The sequence below is a fragment of the Talpa europaea genome (genome assembly GCF_964194135.1).
Source record: "Talpa europaea genome assembly, chromosome: 10".
NCBI lineage: Eukaryota > Metazoa > Chordata > Mammalia > Eulipotyphla > Talpidae > Talpa > Talpa europaea.
Window position 1 is genome coordinate 4081855 of NC_140077.1, and position 23027 is coordinate 4104881.

A 23027-nucleotide genomic window follows, 5' to 3' on the forward strand; every position below is an offset into this window, starting at 1 on the left:
CTCCCCCCACCCCCATTTGATTCTCTGGCTCCCGGCCCTCCTGCTGTGGCCGTGAAGACCAGATCTTTGTGAGCCTCTAAAAGGGGCTCTGCTGGGCCAGGTGACCAGGGCACTCCCCTGAGGACTTGAGTGCCTCTAGGGTCTTCCTGTAAGGCGCCCTCGCCTGCAGAGCCTGCCCTCCTTAGCCTTCCATCCAGGAGGGCCTGGCACGAATTGCATCGGGCATATTGCGAAGGAGGAGGTGGCTCAGGGAGATGATGGGGCTCACCTGGGACAGGATGGCAGCTTGTGGACATGTAGTCCAGCGCTTTCCTGGTTTTGCAGCTGGCCCAGCAGACTGGCGTCGGTCAGGTTCCTCATGGGCCGGCTCTATGCCGAGACCACAGGGTGACTGACAGTTCCGTACCCAGGCTGCTCTGGGGCGGGCGTGGCTGTCTGTGAGCCCCTGGAGATGGCCTTGAGTGGGAGGGCAGAAGCCCAGGGGACAGGGGGAATGGGCACGTACCCTGCTGCTAGCAAGGCGCTGCTGGCAGGGACTCTCCCCGGCCTCTGCACCCTGACTTTCCTGGGGCACTTTGCCTTCTGCCCGGCAACTGTGCATCTGCGAGGCTCCCTCTGGAAAGTGGTACTGAATGTCCACCCCGGCTCCCAGACATCCTCTCCTCTACCTGCTCCCCGCCTGCAGGGGGACGCTGGTGCATGAAGCTCCAGGGGGTTGGTGTTTGGGGACCCAAGGATGAGCTGTGGAGAGAAGGGTGTGTTGCAAACCTTGCGTCTATGACTTTGCGTTGGGCCCGTTGAACTGGGAAATTTAGGGCTTACGGGATCTTTATGCTGAAAGGTACAGGGTGTGGGAGGGTCGCAGCTGGAGTTCGCGGATGTAGCTTTGGCCCTCTGTCACCCGTCACAACTACGCGACCTTGGACCTGGGCCTCAGTTTGCTTCTCTGTAAGACAGGATCACAGTGTCCACGGGCAGGGAGGCCCTGGGGACCGGTGGGACAGCTGGCCTGGCACTGAGGCTCTTAAAAGGGGGACATGTCACCTGTGTCACCTGTTATTTCTGCAAATACAGTCCAAGAAGATATTTGGACCTTCGGGCCTTCTCTCGTCTGTCTGCCCTGGTGCTGCGGACCCTGTCCTAGCCCTCCGTCCACAACCTGCCAATGGGACTGTGCCAGGCCTCCTCCCTCCTTTCAGTGCCAGCCTGTTTGCTGACGCCCATCTCAGCTGCTCTTTACCCTTCATACTACCCCTGCAAGCCTGGTCTCTTGTGGGGGCTCCATGGGGATGGAGGTGCAGCTACGTGCTGGGTGCCCAATGCAGGAGCTGCACCCCCGAGGCTGGGCAAATGGCTTCCATAGTCCACCTCTTCCGGGCACCTACTGCTTGTCCAGAGGGATGGGCTCCTCTATAGCCAGTCCCCACTTGATGGGATTTTGATTTTGTGATGGAAATTCCCTTAAAAAGTGAGACGACAGGTGGTTGGGTGTCCATTTCTGCGAGGAGGTCCCTGCAGGCTTCCCTGGCAGACTCCTCCATGGGAGGGGTGTCAGTGGGGTGTGCTGGGCACTCCGCAAAGGCCCCGGATCTGGGACTGGGCTCCGGGAGATGTTGCTTAGCAAAGTCACTGAAATGATGCCTTTCAGGAGCTGGGACTGCAGCTCACTGGGCTTGGGCCGGGCCTGTGCCTGTCACCGCGACCCTCCCGCCTCCTTAGGAAAGAAGGAGGTGGGGGAAGGCCTGGAGCCAGTGACTAGCTGCCCTAGAACTGTTGCTCCCAGAAAGATGATGGCCATCTTGAGGCCTTGCCTCCACCACTGAGGGGCACCAGGGGTCCCTTTGACGGGCAAGTCCCCAGTCACGCCATCCTCTCCTGCCTGGCGTGGCCTGGATCTGCTCCCCGGCCAGGCGTCCAGGGGCTGGCGGGCGTTTCTGGCCCGGCTCTCTGGCTAGAACTGGAGGAGTGGTCTGGGATTCTTTCCTGGAGCAGCTCCCTCCTGCTCAGAACGTGTGGCTTCTAAATTGACGTGGTGTGAAACCGTGCGGCCTGGGGTCCTTCAGACCCCACCGGGCCCCCCTGGACAGTCAGTCCTTTGACGATGTATTGATCCCCCTTCCTCACTTTGTACTTCGGAGGAACCTTGTTTTCGAAGACCAGTGGAAGGTAACTTTCCTGTGCTTGCCAGCTGGCCTGTAATTGAGCAATTTCAATAGCACCCACTGTCAAGTCTAATCGAAGTAAACAGGAAAATATGATTTACAGTCTGGACGGCAAGTGAATACCAGGGTGCAATTAATACTTCCACGGAGTGGCAGATTCTCCGACACTTCTCTACCTCGAGCAGTTTTTAATTACAGATGAGGGGCTGCCTGTTTTAGTTGTTTATTGCTGTTATCATCTTCGTTTCTCACTCTCTGATGGTGGTCTTCAGGGTCCTTATCTCCACGTGACTTTCTTTGACGGGCTAAGCACGTAGGGGTGGGGAGGTAGGTCCAGAGGAATTCATTTGTGACAAGAGACTTTGCAAACCTCTTTTCCATCGGTGTTTGCTTGGTGACTGGTGACGGTGGCTCAGGGAGGAGGCGCTGATGGGCTGGGCAGACACCCTTTTTTGGGTGCTGTCACCGTGGGGACCTCAGGGTGCTGTGGACAGGTCCCGCCAGGGCTTGGTTCGCCCTGTCCTGGGGAGAGGCGCAAAGCTGCACTGGCCCCCAGGGTTGCAGAGCTGTCATGATTGAAATGGCGGCACTTCCAAGGATGGGAAATAGATGCCTTTAAATGGACCCTCCTGATTCTTCCCGTAGCTTCTGTTCTTAGCTGCTGGAGAACAGCAGCTGGCTTGCCGACTGGGGGTCCCTTGCTGCTAGTTGGCCGCCCAAGGACTGACTCCTTCAGTCTTGACCTTGGGGTTGGCGTATGTCTGACTCTCAGCCTACCTTGGCCATATGCTGAAGCTGTCTGTAAAGCCAGCTCAGGGTAAGATGTCACCCGCCTGAGTGCATTTTGGGGACAGCTGATCGTGAGCTATGCAGCCCCTGAGTGTGTCTTGAAGGCTCCGCCTGGCTGAGCTAGATTCTTTGCTATGTCCTCCAGGGCACTGGTTTTAGAGACACCCCAAGGCTAGCACGAGAGGGGAGTCGGGACTCTGGGAAGGTAGTTCTGGCCTTGGTGGCCCTCCCAGAATGCACCTCCTTTAGCAGGGAGTGGGGCAGCTCTCGCAGGACCCTGGTTATCCCTGGAGCTGATCTCTTTGCCTTTCTTTTGTCTTTCTAGAGAGTTGACCACCCTTGGCCATTTCCTAGGACACGCCCTGGGGTGAGCGGCCAATGGGGAGCTGTTCCTGCTGACGCCGGTCACCTGGGAGGTGCCCAGGAGGTTGCCTCTGCCTAAGTCCGCCTGCTGAAGATGGCTCGTGCCCAACCTGGGGCAGAGCCCAGCTCCTGAGGCCCTTACCATGGTGATGACCCTCAGTAAAAGCCTTGACAACCAGGGAGCTGACTCTATAACATGCCAGACCTTCAGCCCTGAGCTGGTAAGGACCCAGTGGGCTCATGCTCTTGACCTCTTTGAGGCCTGACATGCAGGCGGGGCTTTGGGCCGCACCGCACACCGGTGTAGGCAGAGCCCAGAGCCGCCCAGCGCCTGGCTGTGTGCTTGCAATGGGGACGCGCCCAGGTTGGCTCTCTCCGTGAGCAAGCGGGGAGGCCAGCACCTGGTAAATAATACCATGTGTGGTTCCTCCACCCGCTGGGCCGAGACCCACATTCCTGCTGGTTTCCACCCGGTGAGGGGAGGTGGTTTCCAGAAGGGGGTGGTACCTGGGTCAGAGCCAAGGTATGGCTGTCTCGAAAGGGTGGTGCAGAGGGAGAGCTGCTGCCTCGGGACTCGAGAGTGGGAGGTGGTGAGAAAGAAGGCGGGCCTTCTGCCACCATGGTGGGCCGTGGGCCGGCTGCCCTCCACGGCTCCTGCCAAAGCCGCCCTCTGAGCAGCCGTCTGGTGGGCCTTCGTAGACCGAGAACAAAGTTGCCTCTTCGGAGCCCGAGTCCTCAGCAGCAAGCAGGGCTGCTCCCCTGCAGAGGGCGCAGGAAGTCCCCTCCCAGCAGAAACACTCCTGTGGGGCCAGCAGGGGTCCACCCCGGGGACTCTGCAGCTTCTGTGGTCAGCAGGGCCCACCGTTGAGGGTCATGGCCCCTCCTGGGAACCCCCACTCAGCACCCTTGCAGCTCCCATCTCTGATCTCACGCCACTACCAGGCTGAGAGCAGGCAGGCCAGATCCCCAACCCTCCCGGGAGCTCCGAAGTGTCCACTCGCCAGGCCTGCTCGAGCACTGGGCGGCGCTGGCGGTGCTGGGCTGGAGGGCTTCCACAGGGGGTCAGGGCTTTGTCTCTGCCCTCAAGAAGCTCCCTCGGGCCATTCAGACAGAGGTGAGGATGGGAGCAGTCAGGGCAAACCGCTCGGAGCGGGGACGTGCGGTTTATGGGCTCTGCAAGCGCTGGCCTTGAAGGGCTGTGAAGCAGTCAGGTTCAGTCCTCTCGAAGTACATGCCGGGCCACTGCCACCTGGCTCGGGCCCTCACCTCTCTCTAGCCCCCTGGTACTCAGGCCTCCCTCTCCGACTCCACTCTTGGGCTTCTTGGCCCTGTCCGGGGTCTGTCTACAGCCACCTTGAGGGCAGGGACCTGGCCTCGCCCCCCATGTCCCAGCACTGCTGGGCAGGCCGAGAACAGGCACCTGGCAGTGTTTGCTGGATGTCCACTTGGTCACTGCCCCGAGTGCTCAAGCCCCACGACCTCGCTGGTCGCTGCCTCTCACTGCTTCCTTTCCCGCTTGTGCGTCACCGTGTGCGTCATCAGGTTTCCTCCCACTGTCCCACCCTCGCTGCTCGGGGCCCCCTGGGTGCTTGCCTGGATTCTGGTGGTACCCAGTACCCAGCTTCAGGGTCCCTTAGCCTGTTCCCTCCAGCAGCCAGTGGGCATGAGTTCAGGCAGAGCTGCTCAGAACCTTCTGCTGGCTTCAGCCGCATCCCAGCAAACATCAGGCCCTAACAAGGAGGCCCAAGGCCCACACACTCTGGCCCCAGCAACCCCCTTCTCTCTGCGGCTCTCTCTGCCCCCTCTGCCTGAGCCATGAAGCCACGCCAGCCTCCGTGCTCAGGCACGCCACACGAGCCTGCCCCAGGGCCTTTGCATTGCTTGCATGGCCTGGATCACTCTTCCTGCCTTCCTTCCTTCTCTGCCCACTTGGCCTGAAATTGAATTCCACTCTGCCTGCATCCACCCCTCTTTCTGTCCACTCTCGCTCTTGCTTTCTGACATTTCCCCCAATCTCTCGAGTGACTCCTGCACTGGAATGTGAGCTCCTCGAGGCAGGGGCTGTCTCTCCTGTGTGCTGCTGGTTCCCCTCCTGGGCCTGAGGGCCCAGCATGGGGTGGGGCCATGTGACCGTCTGTAGGGTGGAGGATTTCTGGGCTCCTGCTCCGCTGGTCATTGTAGCCTCCCTCTGGCTGCGTGCATGTTCACTGCTGTGGGGGCAGAGAGGCGAGTGGCTCTATTTGCCATTGTTGAGTGTTTCCTGGTGAAATCTTGAGAACACGTTGAGCAGCTCTGACCAGAAGGGGCAACCTCCAGGGTGAGGGACTGTCCGGAGGCCCTGGGGAGGTCCCTGCCCTGCTGCAGCCGCGCCGTTGGCCTCAGCAGCCCGTTGTGCTCGGGCCCTTTCAGGGCGGGCCTGGCGGGGTTGGCCGTGGGGCTGGTTCCAGGCCCATGTGCTCCAGATCAGCTGAGCTGCTGTTCAAGAGACTGAGCCCCTGCCAGGAGGAGCGTGGCCTCCTCGCCCAGGCTGGAGAAGGAAACTCGCCCATCAGAAAGTAAGGAAAGCCAGGCCAGGGGAGCGCGTCCCTGCTTTCTTTCCTCCTGGACGCCCTTCCTCTCGTGTCTGAATCCTCCCCACTGCTTCTCATCACTGCCGCTCTAGGCCCAGAACCCCCGCTCGGGCCGGGGCCCATCTGTCTTCCTCTGCCGCCCCCTCTGTCCCCTGGCTCCTTGTGGGCAGGTTAGCTGTGGGGAGTGGCCCCTTTGGGGAGGGGGCTCCTCAGGACTCTGTCAGTTTGTTAGCATCCCATGCTGTGGCCACGTCCTAGGCTCGGCCTGGCTGTGCAGGTGGACGGGCGGGCCGTGGCAGGCCGCGCACAGAGCGGCGAGCGGTGTGCGGTACGCCGGCCACCCCTGCCCCCGCCCCGAGCCTAGCCCGACCGTCTCGCCCCTGTTTTACTGGCAGGAAACTGCAGGTCAGAGAGCCTGGAGGAAGGGTCCTGGTCACGCCGCGGGCGAGGGGGCGGTCTGCTCCGGCCAAGGCCTCACGCGCACACGCCGGCCTCTGAGGCTGTGCCGGCTCCACTGGGCCTGCAGAGAGACACCCAAGAAAGCCCCCGAGTAATCTCCATCTGCCGATGACGTCCGGGTCAGAATGTGAGAGAAACTGCTGTAACAGCCAGCAGGGCTGAGAGGAAGTTGATGGGGGTTTTGCTTCAGCTGCCTAACCGGGTAACAGCATCCTCATGTAAATACCATCAAGATAACACAGGAAAGATGGAAAAGCATTTCTCTTTTGTTTTCTAATCAGACTAAGAAGATCACAGAAGTGGGGGTTTAAGATTAAAAAAGGGAACATGAATCACCGCAGCCACTTGGGATTCTGGGAGCAGGCGGTGGGGGAGGCAGGCTGAGGCCCAGGTGGAGCCCCGGGGCCTTGGAGACTGGGGGGGAGAGGTGAAGCCGCAGCCCCCTGCCCTCCTCTGTCCGACCTGTTCTCTCATTCTCCCTTTTCTAAAGGCCGAATAGTGGTGGCCTTGTGGCCGCCCCGCTGCCCAGAGGCGCAGGGAGTAGAAGGCGGGCCGAGGGGCACTCAGCCCCTTGTCCTGCAGGGCCGGAGGGGTGCCTGCCCGGAGTGGGGGCGCCGGCCGGGGCGCTGGCCGCCTCGTCCCGCCGCAGGACCAGTGGACGCCTGCTTCCCCTTTCCCCACTCCCCGGCCGGTCGCCTTCCTCTGCCAAGTGGGCTCTTCCTTTTGTTCTAACATTAGCTCTGCTGCTGGCAGGCAGCCCAGACGTTTGACCCCGGGGGCCGTGTTCCCTCGGCTCCCTCCCGCACGCCCACGCTCTGGCCACCGGAGGGACCATCTTCCTTGGCCAGACAGGGCCTCCTCCCCCCAGCAAACCCTCTCTGACATCCGGGGACCAGAGGGAGCTGGGCGAGGGCGGAGTGTGGCTCCAGGCCGCCTCACAGCCCCCAGCCTCAGGGCCTTGCCCACAAGCCTGGTTTGGAACAGGTACTTCCTTCTGCGCTGGCAGACCAGGCTGCCGAGGCCAAGCCCTGCCCAGGCGAAAGAGTCAGTGGCCGTGCCGGGGCACCGAGGGTCACCCTGCCCCCGTCACCTGCAGCTGGCACTTGGGGCTCGACAGCCCCCCGGGGTCCTTGGCAGGCACAGGCTGGGCTGAGGAGTGACACTGGGAAGGCTGCGGAGCATCGGGGACGACCATTGCCAAGCAGAGGGCACCAGGGCCCGCCCTGCCTCGGTTGACCCCGGAGCCTGGGGAGCCAGCACAGAGCCACGGGCCAGCCCCTCTCTGCTTCTCTTTCCCTCCTGGGCCTGGCTCTCCCTTCTGCTTTCTACCGTCTGGTCTCCCGGCTCCGTCCTGGAGGCGGGGCTGCTGGCTCCGCTTGCTCCCCTCCGCGCCTGAGCTGGTCTGTGCACGGTGTGGCTCCCCGTGACGTGGGCTGAGAGGGGGAAGCGCAGCCCTGGCTTTAGTCCACACCCTGCAGAAGAAAGTTCCGAGAAGCTTGGTTAAGGCCAGAAATGAGCTCTGCCATTTTCTGTCTGTTCCTCATTGAAGAAAGACCTGATGGCGCCTTCAGTGAAGTGGGAGCTTCTCTCCCTGGTCTCACAGATGGCCCCGGAGGCCCCAACTTGATTTCCAGCCTTTGCCTTTCCTGTGGAAGAGCCAATTCCCCCATCTCCTCTGGCAGATCTTAAGGGGCCTTGCGGAGATGAGGCCCTGCCCTGGGGCAGCCTGGGAACAGAGGCTCTGTCGGGAGAAGTCCCAGGGGTGCCCCTGTCGCGTCCTGTTTCTCTGCAGCCGGACCCGGGCTGTGAAGGCTGCGAGGGCCACGAGTCCCCAGGCCCGGCCGTCCTTCTTGCAGTGGCCGTGGAGGGCCGGGAGGACAGGCGGCAGACGTGACGAGGGCTGGTGGTCTGGGAATAAAATGGCCCCAGCCAGCTCCTGCCAGGAAGGGTCCCTGGTGTCAAACCAACAGTCAGGGTGTGCCTGGGGCCTGACAGTGGGAAGCTGCTGGGGACCCGGCCCACCGCCAGCCCTGCCTCGCAGATGGGCTCAGGAAGCAAAATGGGGGTCTGATCCCATCTCGAAGTCTGTCACGGGACTGGGCAGGGCTCCCCTGCTGTAAGCAGTGGACACTCCAGCTCACCTACACCAGGGGTTCCCTGGGGGGATGGGACATAGCGGAAGAAGCTGGCCCAGAGAGAGTGAGGCCCCAGTAAGGGCAGGGACGTGGTAGCTCGGAGGACTCTGAAAACAGGCATCAGTGGCAGGTTGGGGGCCTCCCTGCTGGGTGAAGCACCCGGGGACCCCCAGGGCCCAGGAGTCAGAGCCTGGAAGAGGGGTGTCCTGGCCCACCCTGTGGAGATCTATGAAGATCTTCACATGATCTCGGCAGATGCCATGCAGAGAAGGAGCCGAGGAGTCCCTGTGCAAAACTGGGGTGCTGATGACAGAAGAGGGAGTGTACCTCCAGGCCGCGCAGTTTCCCATGCCCAGTGTGGGGATCAAAGTGGGGCTTGCCTAGAATGGGGGACGTGGAGAGGTGTTCCTTCAGGTCGGGAAAGCCTCAGTGTGCGCTCTCCTCAGCCTGTGGGCCTTTGGGTGCAGAGTCGGTGGCCTGGAGAGGCACCTGGGCCTGCAGGGGGTCCCCCCTACTCTCTCCTTCCATTGACTCTAGACTTGGCTTGAGGCTGGTGACCCACCCAGTGAACCCCTTTCCACTGGCCTTGCCCGCTGCCCCCCCGGCCCCCGTCACCGGGTGCAGCAGCGGGAGCAGGGCAGGCGTGGCTGACAGCGCCCGAGCAGTGGGTCGGCACAAGTCACGTGTGCCAGCTCTGTGCTGGAGTGTGTGGACGAGACGGCAGCTCCAGGGGCTGTGTTCTTAGGGGGCAGCAGAGAATAAACAGAAACCAAAGGGCTGATGGGCGAGGCGCAGACGGTGAACACGTGGCGCCACGAGGGGCGGACGGGCAATCTCGGGGTTGGGGCAGACCGGGAAGCAGACTGAGGCGGCCTCGCGGCGGGAATGAGACCTGCAGAGACCCAGAGGTGGCAGCAAGTGGGCCTCGCGACCAGCTGCCTGAGGGAGGACGGGATGGGCGGCCGGAGGCTGGGAGGCTCCAGGCTCATCTCCTGGACAGGGGCTGTTGGGTCTTGTTCTGCTTGCTCTGGGCAGTTGCTGGCGGTGGTGAGGGAAGGACGAGGGGCCTGCTGGGCTGTGGATGGAGAATGCAGAGGGCCCTGGCACAGGCAGCGGCCAACCAGGATGCCTGTCGGTCTTTCAGGGCAGGGTGTTGGGGGCAGTGGAAGCGTTGCCTCCCGAGTGTGCGTCCTGCACCCAGGCAGCGGGTCTGCAGAACGCTGATAAATCCCCACCAAGCCAGGGCCGCGTGACGGGGTGGGGAGGGCCTGGGCAGCTCGTGTGCTTCTCTTGGTGGACGGAACCCTGCATCTCCATCTCTCGTGGGGGTCCTGGGGAGCCCCGGGTTGGTGGGAGGAAAGGCGAATGAGCAGACACCCCTGGCCACGTCCCTCATCTGTCTGTAACCCCAGGCCCTCCGCAGAGGCCCTTGCACCCCAAGGTGCAGATGAGCTTCTACCATTCTCTCCTGCTCCCCTGCCCCCCGGTTGGGGTCTCTGTGGGCTTGGTAGCTTTGCCCCCCATCTCCCAGCCTGGGGGCTGTGGTTACCCTGTGTGTGTGTGCGCTGGGTGCAGGGCCCCTGCATGGTTGGGAATTGCCTCCCGGGGGGGGCCGGCCCTTGGCCATGATAGGCCCGTCCTCTCTCTCGGGGAGACTCCCTGGGCTGCACCATGCGGGCCAGGCTGGCTGGTGTTGGTCACCATTCCACGATGTGTGCTTGTCCTTGTGTATTGTGTGCTTGTTCCACTGTGCTGTTGGAGTCAGCTAGAGGGAGGCAGATGCTGTGTCTCGAGCACTTTCCAGATCTTTCCCTGATGGCTGTAGATTGGGGGGGTTAAGTCTCTGTGGAATCAGACTCCTGATAATATAAGGATTGTTTTAAGATGCGGAGGCGGAGCTGGAGAGCACAGCCTCCCCTCCTCCCTTCCTCAGCTCCTCTGATCCTTCTAGACCAGTCCCGAGTTTCCCCAGAAACCAGCACCTCCGCACCCATGCCTGGGCCATCCCCCCTCTGGCCCCACTCTCCCCTCAGTGTGACGGCTTGTCTGTGTGTCTGCCCTCCATGAGATGGGAGCTTCTGTGTCCCCGGATGGTCAGGATGGACCCTTAGCAGGATGGATCCCCCTCCTGAAGGACACAGAGCAGACCGAGGGCAAAGTTCCCCAAATTGGACAGCTGGGGCAGGGGTGTGAAGAGCGGGTGCCAGGCGTTCCCACCCTCTTATCTGGGTGGCCCAGGTGTTCCTGAGTAGCCCCACCCTCACCCTCCCAGCCCTCAGAGAGCCAGGGCTGGGTTCCCGCCCACTTCTTGCCTAGATGCTTTGGGTGACTGTCGCCCGGGGTGCCTCTCAGATGTGGCGTCTTCTGGCAGGCTCGCTCCTCTGGGGCCGAGAACTTCTTCACTAGCATGAGATTAACTGTTAGCACAGCCTGCGTGTAAATAATTACCAGGCCGTGTTTGTTGACTGACTGACTGGGATCTTTTGAAGTGCTTGAGGCAAACCCTTCTTCCTGCGGCCTGGACAGACTCCTCCTCCCCACCAGCCTCGCCTGCACCGGGAAGCCCGGACGTTCTGTGCCAGGTTACTGCGGAGCTGATGCCTGGACCTGGGGTTCCTAGAGGCTTGCTCGCCTGTTTTCTACCCTGCGGCCATAGCGTTCCTCTCTGAGGCCCGCGGGGAGATGTAGAAAGCTTGCAGTGGAAAGGGAAGCTGTTGTGGAAAGGTGGCGCCAAGGCGTTCAGAGCCAGAGCTGTGACGTGGAGCCCACACACACCTGCGTTTCTGTTTCAGTTCAGAGAGGAGGCCTCGGGCTGCGCCGGGGAGGAGAGCTGCTCCTCGTGTCCAGGGCGGGGCCTGGCGGGGCTGCCCTTCCCGGCACTTCTGCTGCCTGACACCCTCCTTGGCCTGGGCCAGCCGGCTGCTCACCCCACACCTCTTCCCTCGCCCTCCACGCCGCTCTGGGGGGGATTTCTCACAGACACCCCGGGGCTCTCATGTGCTCTTGAAGCCTGTTGACTTGACGGACCCCATAACTCACTAGAGACCCGGGAGTCCCTGCCCGGCCTTGGGCAGATGTCGTCTCTGGCCACTCTCGCCCTCCCCTGACTCACGCTGGCAGCGGGCAGCCCCCCCATTCATTGTGATGGTACGAGGGGTCAGCGCGGGGTCATGTGCAAAGGTGCTTTTATGACTCGAAGAGTGAAAAGCTTTTCTGGTTGTTTGCAGCACACGCCAAAGAAGATGAGTCAAGGACCGACACTTTTCTCTTGTGGAATTATGGGTGAGTAGCCGAGGTGGCACGAGCCGGTCTTCTCTCGTCGTCCCCCGGGCCTGGTCCTGCAGGTGAGCCTTGGAAGCACTCGGTGGACACGGCCCCCGCACAAGGTCCCGGGACGCGCTGGCGTCGGCTTCTGGAGGCCGATCCCAGCTGTAGAGGGAGCGTTTCTGTCTGAGGATTACATGATCGTGGTCATGTTGTTAATTAAGGAAATGCACCCCGGTGGAAAGTAAAAACCTGTCACGGCCCCAGTGCCCGATGTAAACTGCTGTTAATATTTTGGTGTATTTTTATGCTGTTTGCATTTTCACATCGCCAAGTCCAAATGGACGTACGATGAGATACAAAAATAGAGTTTTTTGCATCTTTCACACAGCGGCAGGACTGTCCCTCCCCTCCAGCTAACAGCGGCCCCTCCCGGCATTCCCACGAGCCCGTCCCGCTGCGCGGTGTGGGGGCCGGCGTGCGGTTTGACTAGTTCTTGGTAGTTGGGTAGAAGAGCAGTTTCCTTGGCTGTGTGGTGAGCAGTGACAGCCCGAGTCCTTCTCTGCCTTTCGGCTTATCCCTCAGGGGGGTGGGCTGGAAAGCCCAGAGGGAACTGGGAGCTCCTGCTGCTGATGCGTTCAGGGCGGTCGCGAGTCCTGTTCCTGTGCGGTCGGCCCACTGCTCTCTGTGCGGCCAGAGACGCCTGTGCTGGGGGCCCTGCTGGCTTCAGGTGCTCCTCTCGCTTCTCTCGTGACTCCTTCTCTCTCCAGCCCTCTGGGGCTGGCCAGCCAGAGCAGAGACCTCTGCGGAGGTGGAGGCCAGCCTTCTGAGACAGCACCCAGTGAGGCTGCGAGGCCGCATCGCCATCCCTGGCCTCTTTCTCAACCCTTTCCCTGTGTGGTTTTTGTGTGTGTGCTCTCCTTGACTCCACAGCGGCTTTGGGGGCAGGCAGGGGAAACTGAGGCCTAAGGAGCCCCCCCCCCGAGGGATGGTCGTGTGTTGAGGAAGGAGGACGGTTTTCTCCTCTCACTGCATGGCTGTGGGAGAGCCCCAGGCCTCTTCTTGAGCTGCTCCCCAGAGGAAGTAGAAGCAGAGAACTCACCTGGCCTTGGTTTACCCGTGTGACACATTTCTGAGGCCTGTCCCATGTGGGGCTTGACTGAACACCTCCTTGGTGGTTAACGGCTTTCAGCACACCCTCAGCGACCCAGGCCTGGGGCACGAGGGCCGCTCACCGCCTGCTTCCTGGGTCAGACTCATGGTTGTGTTTCAGGGGCTGCCTTCCTTCCTCAGGCCCGGGAGAAAGAGCGCTGAAGCCCGCCCGGCCCCCACACAGCTCGACTTCAGCTCTGGCCTGCCGGCTCATAAAGGGGGTGTGGAGGTGTGAGTCTCTGTGTCTGGTCACTGGGCGTTAGACTTCCTTGCCTTTTGCACCAACTGGCTGACAAAGTGCAGGCCTTGTGGGCGGGTAGCGGGTGGTATTAGGGCTTGGTCGCTCTGAACTGCCCGGTTTTTCTAGCCTCAGTGTCCTCATCTGTGAAATGGTGGTTAGGACAGCGCCTCTGGTTGGCTTGTGGGGCGGACCGCGCCAGCTGCTGTCTGTGAGCCGGTCCTGAGCAGTAGGTGAAGAGGGCTGGGAGCACCTGGGAGGCTTGCACCCAAGCCAGTGGACCACCTTGGTTTCCTTTGGGTGGGGCTGTAGGAGGGACAGTCACCCTAATGGACTAGGGACCAAGGCAGGGCCCCAAACAGGGAACACGTGGGGAGAACAAAGTCTGTCTGAGCTGAGGAGCCCAGAGGCCTGCTTCCTACCAAAGGCCCCTCTGCAGCCCGGCCTTCCAGGAGGGCCCTTGCTGCTGCTCCAGGCTCCTGTTTGCAGAGGGTTCTGGAGGGGGCCTCTCCCGATGGTGCCCTCACTCATGGCCCAACTCCCTCTTGCTCTGCAGGCCAGGGCCAGGGCACCGCCAGGCAGAGCGGAGCAGTGGTGCTGGGATGTCTGCAGAGTCTCCTAGACTATCTCTGCTTCGCTCTTTCCCGCGCTCACCTTTTTGTTGCTCAGCCAGCCCCACCTCGATTCAGGCGCACCACCGTGGCTCCCGACACCTCATTTCAGCGGCCCGCTCCAGCGCACACTGAGCTGCTCTGTGTGGCGGGCACAGGGAGGGACTCAAGCAGCCCCTGCCCTCAAGGGACTTCTGTCCAGAGGAGGAGAAAGATGAGCAGCTATGAATTCCCGGGGCTTGGATGCACTTGATGCACCTCCCGTGGGCCCTCGGCTGTGGGCACGTCGGTCCTCTTCCTGAGCCCCGATTCCTCAGCTCGCAGCATGCAGTTGTTTGTGGGATTCAGAAAGATCACAGCACCCAGAGGGTGCTGCCTCTCCCGCCTCATCCCTCCCGCACTTGCTGAGGCAGGAAGGTCTGCACTCCAGCCTTCCTGAGCCTGTGTACCGCTGGCTCAGCCCACGTAACCCGAGTCTAGAGGTGGCCTAGCCCTGCGCTGTGAGCTAGACGCACCTTGGGTGGGAGATGTATCTTGGGTGAGCCTGCTCTTCGACAGCGGGGGAGAGAACAGCCCGTGGGTCCAGCCGGACCTTTCAAGAGGGTCGTGGGCCCTCCAGGGCTGGACAGTGCTCAGCAAAGATAAAACATCATGCATGTAATAGCCAGAAGCCCTGCCTGTTTCCTGGAGATGAAGGACGCACATTCTGGCCTTGATCAGCGGGACTGTCCCATGAACTGGGGACAGCAGGCCCATGACTAGGGGTGTTTCCGCGCATGCCAAGGCACTCGCTGGAAGCGAGTCTGAGTTCAAGTTTCATTAATATTCTTCAGAAAGTCCAGGCAAGCTCATTAGGTTGGGGAGGGCAGGGTCTCTCTGCTTCCCCTTAAAGAACCATCCTTTCTCCGTAGCTGGTCCTTCTCTGCCCCCTTGGGGGAGATGCCTGCTCTGTCAGTCCAGGGAGCGCACAATGTGAGTGAGCACAGGTCCCCCAGTGTGGTCTCCCCTGCTCCCCAAGTTTAGAAACTTGATACAGAGAAGTGGCTTTGTACTTCCCCAGAGTGGGGAAGAACACAGCGGCCTGAGGTGTGGATGCGAGCGACAGGGCGGCTGGAGCCAAGCCGCTGTCCAGGCTGCGGGCTCGCCCCGGGAGCCAGCCAGCAATCGCCGGGGGCTCCTCCTCCCCACGGCGACATTTTGCCTCTCGGCTTCCCTCTGTCCTCCCAGGCTGTCCATCCCCAGCGCACCTGTGCTGGGCCAGAATTTCCTCTGCAAGCAGCTCTCCGGGTCAGAGCCATGTACACTACCGGCTTGTGTTCTTGACCCTGGAAACCCGGGACAGGTGGCAGTGTCGTGGGTGTGGCTCGGGCCTTGGGCAGCTGGACCAGCTGGGCAGCTGGGCCTGCCTCCAGTGGCGATCTCTGGTGGGCACAGAGGGGCTGCAGCGGCTGGAGGATGGTGCTGTGTTGGGAGAGGCAGGTTGGCCGAGCCCTGCTCTCTGCAGCCCTCCCTTGTTTGCTGTGGGTGACCCTTGTTCACACTGACCCCAAGTACGAGTTCAGTCCTCTTTGGTGAAACAGGGCAAATGGGGTGAAACAGGCCCCCTTCAACACCCCCGGCTAGCCGTGTCCCCTAAATGAGCTCTGTCTCACAGGACAGTGGCCGCCACACACGCCTTTCTCACCACTGAGGCAAGACCTGGAAATGAAACGATACGTGAGAAAGTGAATGTTAACACTAGTTATTTCCAAAAGGCCTCCAGGAAAAGTCTTGTAAATACAAGTCAACGGACAGCAAACAAAACAATTCACTCGCTTAAAAAAAAAAAAAAAGAAAGAAATTGGATGGAAACCCATAATTACTTTAGGAGTTATGGTAATAAATTATTTATTAATGTAAATTATTTCACAGGCCAAGAACATAGAGGAAACCCGAGCGAGCGGGCGGATCATACATTATGTATAAAAAAGAATTGTAAAAATATTACAGTGGCCTCCTTGTGCTGCTCCTGCGCGGGTTTGTCAGCGTTTTAATTATAAGCCTTTAGTCCCGTGTTTAATTACTTGGCTGTTAAAGTCTACCCTGGACATAAAAGGCTTGCTCCCAGGGGCACTCGGTGTTAAGCTCTACAGGGTAGACCAGTTGACTGTGGAGCCTGCAGGACTGAAGGTTTCACCGTGAGTGTTGGACGTTTCGGGTCTGTTAGCTCCGCCACTGTTGCCACTGAAGGTGGGCCGTGATCCCCTTCTAGAAAAGCTGGCGTTGAGGGTGAGCATTTTAGGTTCCTTAGCACACACAAGCCATTGTCTGAAATAGAGATGATCAACAGCCATGACGAAAGGCCCAGTTTCTGGCCTTTGCCACTTTTGGTCCTCAGAGGTGGCCATCTTGAATATGGTCCTTAGGGCCTCCTGTCAGAGACCGAGGATCAGCCGGGACAGGCCAGTGTGAGGCTTGTGATGATGTGTCTATGTGTGAGTTTATAAAATTTACTTACATTTTTATTTCTGCATTATTTGTTATGTTCATATGTGTGAGTTTTAATCTCTAAAACAGTTTCAGCTTTGTCCGGAGAGCTTTAAAATTTTCCTTAGACCATTTATTGCTTTTGGTGTTTCTGAAAGGAAAGAGGTGCAAAGTGTAGGTGCTGCAGGGTAGCTGTTTAAGGTGACAGGTGACAGCGAGCTTTGGGCCGCCCTCTGGGCCAGCTGGCCTGACCCGGGAGGGGCCAGGGTGCCAGGGGACGGCCTGGCAGCTGCCACGATGACTTGGGCACCACCGCCATCGTGTCTGGCCAGGCGGCCTTCCACTGCAGAGATGGCCAGGCTGGCTACCGAGGCCTGGCCTTAGGGTGGGCAGGTCTGCACTGGCTCTGCATGTCTGCAGTGAGGACAACCCTGTCCTGGAGCTCCGTGTCCCCACCAGTGACTGGGGAGTGTGATGCCCCCCGAGATCAGTGCCGTGCTCGGGACACACGTGTGCCCTTTCCCAGCTCCTGCAGGTCCCCCGCTCAGGGCCGGGCAGTTCACCACTCTCGTTTATGGACAGTTTCCTCAGGAGCTCTCCTGGCCTCCGCCTGTCTCATCTGCGTCATGGCGACCAACTCTGCCATGTCTGTGGGTTGAGAGACGGCCAGCAGCTGCCCGATTCCCATGGCTGCGCTTGCCCACAACCGGGACAGGAATGCAGGAGAGGGAGGAAACCAGCCCTCTGTCCCCACAGAGTTTCTGTTGCCGTTACCAATGGTCCCCAGTTTCCGAATGCCCTGGAGGCCGTAGGAGGTGTGTTCAGAGCGGAAGGGCCTGTCCCAGGGCGCCAGTCCTCCTGCCTTGCGGCGCTGAGACCCGCTCTCCCACTGCCAGTCTGGTTGCTTTTGACACCTCTGTGCCATCTGGCTGGGGACCCCACCTGGCCTCTTTTTGTGAAAGCAAAGACCTCTCAGGAGCCGCGGCAGCTGCCGGGGCCACTCCATTCAGATGGTGAGGGCCGGGCCTCGCAACCGTGCTGAACCCACCGGCCTCCCGGGCTTCTCCCAGGCCCCGCTCCCTGGCAGCTGCCTCCCTCCATGTGTCACCTCTAGCCGCCCTGACCCCCGATCCTCTAGCGCAACGGAGGAAGCTGGCGTCTGGGGCCCAGGGTGCAGCTGGCATTTTGTGACTTGTCCCAGCCAGAGGCTGAGGTTGCACAGGCAGAACTAAGAGCCTTTCTCTCCAGTTGAGTCTCGTCCTGGTAACTTGGGGCTGAGGCGCCATTGCGGGCTGGCTCCTGTCATCACCCTGAACACACCCCTCCGGGACAGGCTTGTAAAGCTGCTCTCACAGAGGCCCTTCACTTCTCATGAGTTTCCCATTGACCCCCAAATCAAGCACAGCCCCTAGCAGCCCCGAGGCCAGGTTTGCGTGACTCAGCCCTCAGGGACTCACCACCACACAAGTAGACACGTGTGAAATTCAAGAATGAGTCAGCAGGTCTTGATCTGGCCAGAGGCCTGCTGCGCTGGGCCTGGGAGGCTGCAAAAATCTTGAATTTGGTGTCTGTGCTTCAGATGCTTTAACCTTTCTGGAAACCACATTCTGCTGTGGTTACACCATAAGACAACCTCTGATACAGCCTCACAGCATCCCAGCTGTAAATCTCCTGTCTCTTGAACATAGGAAGGTTTGTAGTCCCCTAAGAATCTGGGCCCCTGGGAACTTCCCTTCAAGTTTAAGGGCAGAAATGGAAACAAGAACCTTTGAGGTCAAAGACTTTGTGTTCTGCTGAGTATTTTCTTTCTTTGAGCTCTAGATCTGAGCCCCTTGCAGCCAGGCCGTCCCAGGACCGAAACCTTGTGAACCTGAGTGGGGATCTGGGTTCTCATCCCCTCCCATGTGGGGATGTCAGCTGCTCCTGCACTTCCAGGCAGTGGTGGCCTCTCCAGTAGCTTCCAGCACAGTCTGGGCCTCAACTTTGAAGGACACCATGGAGGCCGCCTGGCGGGCCCACATGGGAAGAACTGGATGGTTGGTGTTCCCGTGTGCTCTGCCCTCCTCTGTGGGCCAGGCCCAGAGTGTTTATGCTGCACACTCTCTCAAACCTGTGGAGGGACGCTCTGCAGGCAGATGGGGAGATTCAGGTGCTCCTGGAGACTGTGGGGATGGCAGAGAACCTAAGGGGAGGTATTGGTCCCCAAATAGTGCCCGTGTCTGCCAGTGGCCAGGGGACTGGACACCAGCACCTGCCCTGCCCTGAGCCAGCCCAGGCCTCAGTGTGTCTGGGGAGCAGGGCAGGGTGTGTCAGTCCCTTCCTCTTTGCTTGGGTCGTTGTGTCCAGGCTCCTGTTAAGAATGTGCAGCCCAGGGAGGAAGTGCTGTGGTGAGAGGCCCTGGGTGCTTGCAGGGCAGAGCTGTCCTTTTCCAGAGCTCCACTTTCTGTTATCAGCCCTGAACAAAGCAGACACCAGAACAGCTTTCAGTGATGCTCGGAATCCAAATGGTGGAGTCTGATGAACGGGATTCTGACAGGCCTGCCAGACCCAGGCCCTGGTGTGGCCTGCCCCCGGAGCAGTGGTTCTCGACGCCGGCACATTGCAATCACTGGGGTAATCAATGAGTGAAAATGCAGATTTTTTTTCCTTGAGAGATTCTGCTTACTAATTCAGGCACTGGGCCTGGGGGTCTGCATTTTAACAGCCTAGAGGTTGGTCCTATGGGTGGTCCTGAAACCCTACTTTGAGAAGGTCCCAGTGTAACCCCATGGATCCCGCTCCTGCTAGCCCCCACAGAGGTGGGCACCCAGCTGCACCCCGAGTCTCCAGGACTACCATCAGAGTGGTACCACCCCACACAGGACCGTGGGGACCGCTGCTGGTTCTCGTGGTGACCCTGGAGGTGGCTGCAGTCCATCACCTTCTGACACAGATGAGGGGTAGGGAGTGGAAGTTTGAACCCGGGTCCACACCCTTCCCGCCACTCCAAGTGACCCCTACTCAGTAGACTCCCTACGTCTCTGGCCATTGTCACTTTTGAAAGACTTGTGGTTGTTTGTGCAGAAGTGATATTGGGGGGCAGGGCGTCTGGTATCCTCTCCTCAGACCCCACAAGGCCTTTGTACAGCCAAACGCAGGCCTGACGCTTGGGGCTGTTTGCCATTAAAAATTAGCTTCTATTCCTGTTTCTTTTGTCTGGTGACCTGACCCAACAAATCGCTTTCTGTTCCCTGAGTGAAGAGGGAAAACACAAGAGCTAAACATAGCCTTGATTGTTTTTACTTTTCTTATATTGTACTTCTGGAAGCGATAAAGATAGAAACAATTAAAACATTATCTGCCCCGCAGACAGGACGGGCCGCCACCTGGCTGGTGTTGACGCACAGGCGCAGCGCCGGACCCCAGGATTGCGTTTCCAAGGATCTTCTTGGACAGGACTGCGCCGGCCAGACGCCCAGCTGCTCTGCACGCCTCGAGGGCCCAGGGCGGGAGTTGAGGCCTTGGCTTTTGCAGCTTTTATTTGCACTCAGCCATCTCCTCCCAATCCTGCCACTGGCTGAGGCCTGCTGTGTGCCAGGCTGTGTGCTGGGCGCTGGGGAGCCAGGCTGGGCCCTGCTAGTGGCTGAGTGGAAGTGGACTTGTGGACTGATAAATCCAGGTTCAGGCAACATGGGCGCCTTATGGTTATCAGTTGAGGCAAAGGACTGTGAGTGCCCGGCCGTGTGTACAGTGGGGCTATGGAGTTGGTTGTTACATGGTGGAGAAGGGTTAAGGCAGGACGAGATTCCAGGCCTTTGCAAAGGTGGTAAAGAGTAGAAGAGCTAAGGTTTTGGGGGAAGCGGGAGATTCAACGTAGTCTTTATGGACTTGCATTTAATCAGTGGACCAAGTTGCGCACCTACTCTTTTAATCCTGTCTACAGCAAAGAAACCCTCTATGCTAGGTCATGGAGACGGACACTTCAGACAAAGAGTTAATGGAGGCAAGCAGGGAGACGTTGGGATTTGTCATCCAGCCCCCATCCCAATGGGGATTTGGCAGGCAGCCTGACACAGGTCAGATGCCCACCCCCTGAGCATAGGTGTTGCCCAGGCTCCTGCCTCCATCCACTCACTCGACTTTATTTCAGAAGGACTTGCCGGCACGTGAGTCACTCTCCATGCTCGGCGCACAGAGCCGGGGGAAGTGTGCTTTGTGACCAGTTCCAGGGACTTTCAAGAATGATTTTGACTCAACCCAATTCTTGTCTGACTTCTGGTGTCTTTGGGCGCTAGGTGGGCCTGAGTGTAGGGTCGCTGGGGAGGCCTGAGTAGGTGGTGCCTGGAGGCCAGGCCCAGGCATCTGTATTCTTCCTGGGAGGCCGGAGGTAACTGCTAGAGGGGACGGCCCTCGACAGGCATGGGCCTCAGGGAGCTTTCTCTGGAGGCGTGAGTGAGGGTGCGGGAGGAGCAGAGAGGCCAGAGGGTCCACTCAGGAGCACTGAGATCATGAGGTGGCCTCGGGAGAGAGGTGGGCTGTCAGCCCAGAAGCCAAATGTTCGTGCTTCACCCATTCCCAATTCCCCTTTTTTCTCATGACGTCCCTGGAGATGGGGAAAATTCCAGGGCAGTGAAATAAAAATGGAACGGAAAGCGGTGTCTTCTGTGTCTTCTGAGGGTGACATCACTCTCTTTTAATTTCACAGCTTCCCAAGCCTGGGGAGACACTGTAACTGTTTCTGGCTCCTGGAGTGGTGCCACCGTGGCGCCATATTGGGGCCCTCTGCTCCGAGGCCGGGTTCTCGCCATCTTACGCCCTGGTGCCTTCTCCCAAAAGACAGATGCTGGCCAGCCTTGTCTGATGGGCATTTCCTGAAAGACCTAACGAGCAAACACCGAGGAAGCTGGGGCTCAAGGCCCTGGCCCTGGCCTGGCAGTCATGGCCCCCACGTGTGGGGAAATACATTTGTCCTTATAGACAATGTAGAAAGTAGAAAAACAAAACGGAGAAAATATAAATTAACCCGCTCTCTGCCTGTGGATCTGCTTGTCTCCTTTTTTTATCCTCAGCGTGATGCACCTGCAGTACTCATAGGGGTTGCGTGTCTGTCGTTTTGGCTCCTGTTTATTCACAGCATTAGTTACATCATTAATGTTCCCCACACCACTGATATTCTTTGAAGCTTTGCTTTTTTCCACGCTCCACGTTATTCCTGGATCATTTATATAGTATTTAGTTCTGTTTACCATTTTGCTATCACTCACGTCGTTTGAAGCACGTGGCCACACGTCAGTCTCCACTCCCTCTGAGGGTGACCTTCCTCTGAGTCAGATGACAGAGGCGTGGGGACTCAGCCGCTGGTAGTTTATATTTCATTTTCATTTCATTATTCATTTACTGAGCTTGCAACTGCTGACAACTGTCAAATCGAAGCTGTTCTAGAAGAACGGTGAACACTCGGGGGAGTGATTTCCATGGGTGGTGAAGATGTATTTTGAACACTATAAATGCCACTTGTAAAAAGGGTAATTCTTGGTAATAATTTATTAAATTTAATGAAAGGACTGTTCGTGGGCCCGGCTGTGCGCCAGGACCCAGGAAGAGGGTTCCCGGCTGTCCCCAGTGCAGCTTCCTTCCCTGCACAGGAAGGTCCTCTTTGGGCTCCAGCTTCTGAGTCCCCGTGGGAGCAGCCAGGCTCGTGCTCCGTGTCCCTGACCCAGGCTCCCACCCGGGGCTCTGCTCTGCGAAGAAGGGGCCCCACAGTGGCCCTGGCTTGGCTTAGCCTTGGGCTCAAGAAGCTCCCTTGGGCCTCTGCGGCCAGTCCCTTTGAACCTGCCAGTAGCTGCACTTGTGCCAGCCAGCACGGTCAGGCTCGTGGCCTGGGGGTGGGTGCTACCCTGGGTGCCTAGAGCCCCAGGTTCCTGCACATGAGGCTTGCGGCTGACTCGGACTCCTGAAGGCAGCGAGCATCAGTCCCTCTGCCCTGCAGTGCGGTGAGAAGGGCCCAGGCTTTGGTCGGGCCAGCCCAGGTTTGTACCTGTCGTTGGTCAGCTCTGTGGTCCTGAGCCAGTCACCCTCCCTGAGCCTCCGTCTCCCTGCCTGGGCTGTGGTGGTTGCCACCACCAGGCGCCATGTGGGCTGCAGTCACGGTGCTGTGAGCATGGGTGTTGTTAAAAGTCTAGAGAATAACGTCTGTCCTTCTAACTGACCCAAACCACAGCTTTCTCTGTAGTCACGCTCATAAATAGAAGATTAGAAAACACAGAAATCTGCCAACCTGTTGATCCCTGGAAGACAACATATTTCTTAACTTTGTTTTTATGTTGTCAACCAGAATCAAGGTCTATGTCAGATTTATCTGGGCTCGTCTGAGATTCCCAGCACAGCCTCTGTTACCAGCAAGGTTTTTCCAGGTGGAATTCAGATGAGTTAACCTGGCAGCACCCCAGACCCCTCGCTCTTGACCATCTGAGGTAGCAGCAGGCTCCTCCTTGGTGGTGGTCTTCTGCCAGGACTCGGTCAGTCCTGGCCAGGAGCAGGAGTGCACTGAGATGGGGGCAGCGCCACGGGCCGCCTGCTACTGCCTCTAAAATGAGGAGGCATTTCGCTGAAGAAAACTGCTGTGGGTTTTCCTGGGAGGCAGTATGGTGTGTGGGAAGGCATGCCCAGGGGTCCCGGGACCACTGGGTGCTGGGCTTCACCTGCTGCCGGCACCACTCCCAGCACTGCCACCCGCTCTGGGCCTCAGTCTCATCGTAAAGTGAGGTTGGACTGGATGCATTTGAAGGGCCTTTCTGGCCCTTCATCCTGTTTAAAATGGACTCTGGGTGAGGAGCTCG

General features: G+C 59.2%; 1 protein-coding gene across 1 annotated transcript in view; it reads left to right on the forward strand.

Moving 5' to 3' along the window:
• Positions 1 to 3412: 3412 nt before the first annotated feature.
• FAM53B (family with sequence similarity 53 member B) overlaps positions 3413 to 23027 on the forward strand; it is a gene marked incomplete at its 3' end in the record, with an annotated part of 55376 nt that continues 35761 nt past the window's right edge. Inside the window, exons 1-2 of the mRNA XM_084245621.1 lie at positions 3413 to 3535; positions 11706 to 11760. Coding sequence (XP_084101747.1) covers positions 3458 to 3535; positions 11706 to 11760 — 133 coding nt within the window. The 5' untranslated portion in view covers positions 3413 to 3457. The remainder of the gene's footprint in view (positions 3536 to 11705; positions 11761 to 23027) is intronic.